Source organism: Octodon degus, unplaced genomic scaffold (genome assembly GCF_000260255.1).
Source record: "Octodon degus isolate 3935 unplaced genomic scaffold, OctDeg1.0 scaffold00029, whole genome shotgun sequence".
Lineage (NCBI taxonomy): Eukaryota > Metazoa > Chordata > Mammalia > Rodentia > Octodontidae > Octodon > Octodon degus.
In genome coordinates, this window is record NW_004524605.1 from 3,706,336 (window position 1) to 3,713,704 (window position 7,369).

General features: G+C 37.7%; 1 protein-coding gene across 1 annotated transcript in view; it reads right to left on the reverse strand.

Moving 5' to 3' along the window:
- Meikin (meiotic kinetochore factor) overlaps positions 1-7,369 on the reverse strand; it is a 179,373-nt gene that overhangs the window by 160,810 nt on the left and 11,194 nt on the right. The window contains 3 exon segments of the mRNA XM_023713096.1: positions 4,710-4,770; positions 6,641-6,725; positions 7,146-7,364. Of these exon segments, the coding sequence (XP_023568864.1) occupies positions 4,710-4,770; positions 6,641-6,725; positions 7,146-7,364 (365 nt within the window).

Here is a 7,369-nt window from a genome sequence, read left to right on the forward strand (position 1 = left end):
GGGGCTGGCTGGCATGTGGTGCTGGGGGATTGAACCGCGGTCCCTGTGCTTTAGCTAAGCTTGTTCTAAGTAGGTGCTTTAGACCACTGAGCCATCCCACCAGCCCCTTGTCTAAGGTGTTTGATATTCAGACAGATAGTGATGCTAAGGCAAACTGCCTGTTACAGGGTAATAATACCATTAAGATTCTCTTCTGGACGTAGATTAGAATCTAGTAGTAGATTCACTACTAATATGGACTATTGGACTATGTTGGGTTATTTTGCTGAATTCAAGTACCTACAATATTTTAACTGGCATCAAATATGAAAGGTCCCTTTAAAGACTTCTCCAAATACAGCTTCTCTAACAGCAATGGAACACCCATCTCCAACAAAACAAAACAAAAATGGGGGATATAAAGGACCATTTCTGTAGTGAAAAAATATGTACATACAAAATAGGATAGATATACAGCTATTTTCTCTTAGTGCAATGAGGTTTGTACTAATATTGTTTAGACAAGGTATCATGTCTGCATCTTGTACTCTGAATAACTACTACGAAGACAACAATATGCAATGTATTACTTGTTGTAACTGTCCTACTAACCTGTTTTGAAACTGTTTCAGTGCTATTTTATTTTCTCATTAAAATGAATAAAAAATTTTAAAAAAAGAAGTATTACTATTGGAGATCTTCATCCACTTGTGGAAATTTAGGTAGGCTAAATCTCAATATGCTACAGATGCCTTTTTATTTTCATTAGCATTATCCCAACAAATTCTCTCACGTTTCCTATATTAAAACCTTCGATCTCTGCATCCCATGATTTCTTCTTTATTAATTTGCTCCCTGCTTTCTTTGCAGCATTTTCTGGGAAAAGGTACATAAGTCTAAGACTTATTTTAATTTTTGCTTTTGTGTTTTTAGTTAGCGTTTTATGTTATCTTCATACTTGAATGACAGTTTTGTTGGATACAGAACTTTGGATTAGTACGCTCAAGACTGATTCAATTTTTTGATATTCAACAGCTTTTATTTATTTATTTATTTATCTATTTTGTGTGTGTGTGGCCAGTTCAGCCCACCAGAGGGCGGGGCTGGCTGGCATGTGGTGCTGGGGGATTGAACCGCAGTCCCTATGCTTTGCTTAGCTTATTCTAAGTAGGTGCTTTAGACCACTGAGTCATCTCACCAGCCCCATACAACAGCTTTTAAACATCACTTTTCCCTCTTCATCTTCTGCCCTACATCTGGGCAAGCTGAGAAAAAAGCCCTAGTGCTCCACCTTTTGGTGGTTCTAATTTCAAAGCACTTTTGGGAAACCACATCCCAGCCCCACCAGCGTAACAACCAGGCCAATCTCCTTTCCCTGCCTTCTCAAACTATTTCAGGACTGCATAGGAATCATGCCTTATCATTGTATGAATAACAAATATTTCTATACTATTGTTGTGTGTAGATGATAGTGTCAGTCCTGATATTCAAATTTACCTCTGCAAAACCAGTTTTCTTCAGAAATTTAAATGTCCTCCCTGCCCCCACCATATTCTAGCTTCTTGGAGTTGCTTTCTGAATGGCAATACAATGCTTTACATTTATGTATTTTTTTTCAGGGCTGCTCTATCATTGAGCTACGTGGCCAGCCCTTTTTACTTTTTGACACGAGATATTGCTAAGTTGCCCAGGCAGGACTTGAATTTGCGATACTGATCCTCCTGCCTCAGCCTTCCAGACTATAATTATGTGCCCAGCTCAGTGTCATCAGACTCTTGATTTCTTGTTTGCAACTGATTTTCTTTTCTTTTTTAGGAGAAGGAAGAGTTCCTTTCTCTACTGAGGATTTTCAAATTATATAATATACCTTGGTGTGGGTCTTTTCCCACATGCTATGGCAATAGCATAGTTTAAACCATCTAAACTTAGATTTCCACATCTCCATTCTTATTGCGCAGAATCTTCAAAGACTTTTTCAATATGTGTGCTCATGACTATTTTTAATTCTAAAACATTTTTGGTTTTATGTTAATAATTTCCTTTGTACTTATGGTTTGAACTACTATTTTTCAGACATCAGACTTAGGCTCACCTAATTATTTTTATTTTTATTTTATTTTTTAATGTATTTAGTACAGGATCTATAGGGTCTCATTACACAGATCAGACTTGTAGTGATCCTCCTGTTTCCAGCTTTCCAAGCACTGCTATCATAGGCACAAGCCACCACACCCAGTCTCAATTGCTGTCACAGCAAGCCCTGGGAGCAGGGCCAGCACAGCACGCTGGGGATCAAACCCTGGTCCCTGTGTCTGCCTAAGCAGGCACTTTAGTCCACTGAGCTATTTGGCCAGTACCTTATTTTTATTTTTTAAACAACAGATTTATACAGAATCCATATTCCACTAACCTCAACCCTTTATAATAAAATCGAATGGTTTTTGTATCTATTCACATAATTGCACCATCACGGCCACTATTTTTACCTTCTCTTTGATGTCTGTTCAATTGTCTGGGAGCCTGGGATGTAAGCAACTCAGTAGCACAGTGCCTGCCTAGCAAGCACAAGCAAGACCCTGAGTTTGATTCCCAGTACCAAGAAAACATTCAATTGTATCTGGATTGTTTTCTTAAATTTATCATTTAATTTGATACGATGTTTTATTTTTTATTTTATATTTTAAGTTTCAAAAATTCTTTTTGTTTTCTGACTGCTTTTTACAATAGCTTGCACTTGTTTTGTGGAAACATTTTCCCATTACCTTGAGTACATGAACAAAGTAATACTTTTCCTTGTCTATTCCTTCAAATTTCTTTTTATCTAGTATCCCTTTTATTTTATTGTATTAGTTTATTTATTTTTGTATTTTAGGGAAGGGCCTACAGGGTGTTCAGGCTCTCACCATTAGATTGGATTTGTAGTGATCTGCCTGTTCACAGCCTCCCAAGAGCTGGGATTACAGGCTGTGCCACCACGCCCAGTCTCAATTGCTGGGGGCAGGGCTGGCACAGCAGGCCCAGGAATTCCTTTTATTTTAAATATTTACTTCAAATGCCTGATGATTCTTTAATGTTAAAAATTAGACATTAAAATGGTATCATATATGAGGCACAGGGAAAAACTGGGCTTAGGAAACGAAATTAGACAGGGAGTAGGCCATTAGTGCTACAATACAGGTCTTCCTGTCTGCCTGAGAGGGACAAGGGGTCCAGGGCCTTCACCACTAAGTACACAGACTTTCAATTAATTCCCTTCCCTTTTTGCAAGTGCTAGTTTTCAATGAAGTACTCTGTCCTTGGGCAGGATGCAGCATTTGAGACCAAAATTTATATTTCAATGTCCTTGGAGTGGTGGGGTGGCCAGAAGGGCAGATACTGTACTATAAGAGTGGATCAAAGCACTTAACTGTCACTTGTAAAGATTTCCTGAAGCCTCATTTTCAACACTACTACTCATTCTTCAGAAATATGTGATGCCTCTAATTCCCAAACAGTCTGGGTCAGTCTGCAACTTGGTTTGTCCATTCTCTAGGAACTTCACTTACACCCTCTCAGGTGAACTCAATTATAATCCATCCATCTACCTTCTAGACTCCCTTTTAGTTCTTTCCATCTATGGATTCACTTTTTATGCCTTTATTGCTCTTTTAGATGATCTTCAAAAAGGAGAAATAAATGCTAATGTTCAATCTTCCACAGTAAATATAAAATCCTAAATTATTTCTTCAATATGTTATAAAATCACTACATTCTACTGTGCTTGGGAGTAGTTCTCAGGTTTTATCCTGGTAGCAGGTACTGGTAGCTGCCAGTGTTTCTAACATAAGGAGATGGGGGAAAAGGGACCAGGTATTTCAAATGTACAGTAGTTTTTAATCCATCACCTTGATAATTCCTTCAAGGCCTCTTCATTATAGGTTTTTGGCCATGAGTTTGAAGTATCTCTAATGATACTCCTGCCTCTGCTTTTGATATATTCATCAATTAAATCTCATCTGCTTTTAAGTCCTCTACATTTCTGGTGGCTAATAGCTTGCTTTCTTGTTTTCAAAAGTAACTTCAATTGTACCAATATGTAAATGGCTCAAAAATTCCTATTGTTAGGCTTCTACAACTACCTGCCTGCTTGAAATTGCTAATCATTTTAAAGGCACTCATAACCTGGAGCTAAACAACTTGTATCACTCCCTATTAAAAGACTTTACTAGCCTCCTTCTACCCTAAAAATAAACATTAGTCTCTCTGATGCCACAAACTACAAAGTTATGCAAAGCCTCGACCTGGCTGTCTAATCTTGTCATGGAATCACATTTCCTGCTACTCTGTAGTCCAGTAACACTGGCCTTCTTTCACTCTAACATGGAAAGAAGTTAAGTCTTCTTCCCACAGTTAAGGGTCTGCACATACTATTCCCTCTGCCTGGATTTCTTTTCACATATCTTACTACTCTCTCTTAGATCTCAATTCAATTGCTAATTCTCAGGTTCTCTCTAGCTAAATTCAATTAATTATACTCAAGTCAGTCTCTTTTGTAACACCCATTATAATTGTAATTTCCCATTTATTAGTGTGAGTTTATAGGTTTTGAGGATAAGGTCTAGAGCATGGCCAGAAGAATTCAAACCGGACTAAGGCAAAGACAATGAAATGGAAAGTGGCAGAGAGACAACCATGGGTGCTTATGTTTGGAGGAAAGAAAAAGCCAAGAGCATTCAGTCTGAGAGTCTTACCTGATACTAGCTCACTATCTGATGAACTACTGTCAACCTGGAGGTCATCAATCACTGACTCCTACAATGAATAAGAAAAATATAGCAAACATTTTGAGACTATTTTATATCACATTGCTTATTTGGATAATGAAAATTAATGTCACCTGTATATATCAATTTGCTATCTATAATATATTCTTTGAGCTAACTGATCATAAATGGAACTTGTTATTTAACAGTAAATCTAAAAATAATCAAAACAATACTACGAACATAAAAAAATACTATGAACATATCCTGGGAATCAGCAATACATTGTACTAACTAACTCAGTGCTGTGAGATAAACTAGTAAGTAAAAGATAAAGCTCAATATTTTTCTGATCATTTAAGAAGGGTTTTAAAAATCTAAGTATAAGAGTAAACAACAGATTGATAAACAAGTCTAAAGTACTAAACCTAAGAGATGCATAAACAAATATGGAAATACATAATAGGTAGATATTTCACATATGAAAAAAGAAGCAAAAATAGCTAATAACTTTAGAAAAATGGACCAACTTCACAAGCATTCAAAGGTATGGAAAACAAAACAACTTGCTATCATTCACCTATCAAAGTGATATTTACCAATGTCTTCAAAAATACTAGAAATCTAGCAGTTTCTATTGAATGAAAACCATTTTATTCTTTCATCTAACAATGTGAAAAGTTTTGTTGTTTTGCCAACATGAATCAAAAACTTTAAACACAATCCACCTTTTGATCCATTGCAAAGTATTTATTCTAAGGTAACAATCTGAGATACACAAAAAACCCCTCAGTAACAGGATGTCTACTGCTATCTACAACAGGCATTCCTTTTGAAGAATTTGTTTCCCACCTCAGGAAAAGTTATACAAATTACAGTATATCTATAAAACAATAAAATTTACATTTTTATGAGTAATATTGGGGAATATATAGTAACTTGCAAAATGTGGTAAAAGCACAGAAAAAAAGCAGAAGGAAGTACACAAAATAACAAACTCAAACATTTTTTTGAATACTAGAACCATCTGCAAGGAACACTTTGCCATTTACTGTTAAAATATAAGATAAAATCCTTTTAAATATGCCTTAAGTTAAAACTGTCATCCCTAAAAAACATGTTATAGTAGAATTTGTAAGCTAAAACTCTAGAACTTGACTATCAAGCTTAATGTCATAGTCACAATTTTTACAAATGAGTTCCCCAAAGTTCTATCATACAGCTGTAAATCAGCATACAGAATTCATAGTAAATAGATCACATTAAGAAGTTATATATTCTAATGAAAGAATACTGAAATTCTGAGGGCCAGGCCAGATAGCTCAGCTCTACTTAGGCAGATGCAGCTGCCTGGTTGGATCCCAGCAGGCTGCGCTGGCCCCGCCCTGGGGGGGCACACTGAGAAGGCGATTGAGACTGTGCATGGTGGCCCGCACCTGTAATCCCAGCACTCCGGAGACAGAAAACAGGAGTATCACTACGAGTACGAGCTGTGTAGTGAGACCCTGTAGACCCTATACTAAAATACATTAAAAAAAAAAAAAGAAAGAAATTCTCTGTAACATATTGAACTCTTAGTAATGAATCATGTTTCTAGCAGTTAATGGAAAGTCAAATCAAAAAGAATGAAAATGGCTTTAAAATGTTTAAATGCTACCAAAACATAAAGGAGTTTACGTTTTAGATCTGTCACAGAAAATTAGTATCATACCCTTCTCCAATACCTAAAAAAAAAGTCAAGGTGCCTAGCTATTTATCTACCCATTAGAAATTCAAGGTCTTCCTAAGGACATGTCAATGTTTTCAAAAACACTAGAAGTCTAAGCAGTTTCTATTGAATGAAGACCATTTTATTCTTTCACCAGGAGGCACATCAACTATTGCATATCCCAAGTAATCAAAGTCAGAAACATACATACGCTCAATGGTGCAATCTCATTTTGGGTCTCTTCGCAAGTGTTACTTTCTGGTAGATTTTTTTCTCTTGTATCTCTTAACTGAGTGCTAACAAACAGACAACACAGTTAGTTTGCACCATTTGGACTTGTCTCTGTCCATATCTTTGGGAATCTACAAGGATTCAGGAAGAACAATCAGATACTGCTTCAATACCCAAATTCGGCTAATAACGCTGTTTATCCCTGAGCTACACCTTCAACCTCTTCATTTAAAATAAATACATAAACTGGTCAGGTACAGGTGCACATGCTTGTAATTCTACTACTCTGGGAGGCTAAGGCAGGAGGATCTCAGGTTGGTGGCCACCCTTATTATTATGCTCTGAAATCAAATTGTAATTTCGTTCTAAGAAAGAGATGAGAATATTCTACTAATTCCCTTGCTTCATAATTAAGAGAAGCTACAATTATAAGTTCTCTGAAAAATAAGCTAGGTGGCCCATGGTTGCTACTTCAGGCTACGCACCTCTGCGGCTCAGGGCTGCTACCTCCCGGCCTGCCCCACTCGGCTTTCTCAGCAGTCTCCGGCAACCCACGCTGTGTGCCTTTTACCTTCAGGCCTGCTAAAGGGCGGCCCGTTCGAGGGCTGCGGCTCCGGAAGTCGCGGGCATCTCTGGGCCCTCTGCCCTGCCACCGGCCGCCTGCCCTCTGCCCCGGGCGCGCCACGCCAAGCGCCGCGGGGGGCCTGGG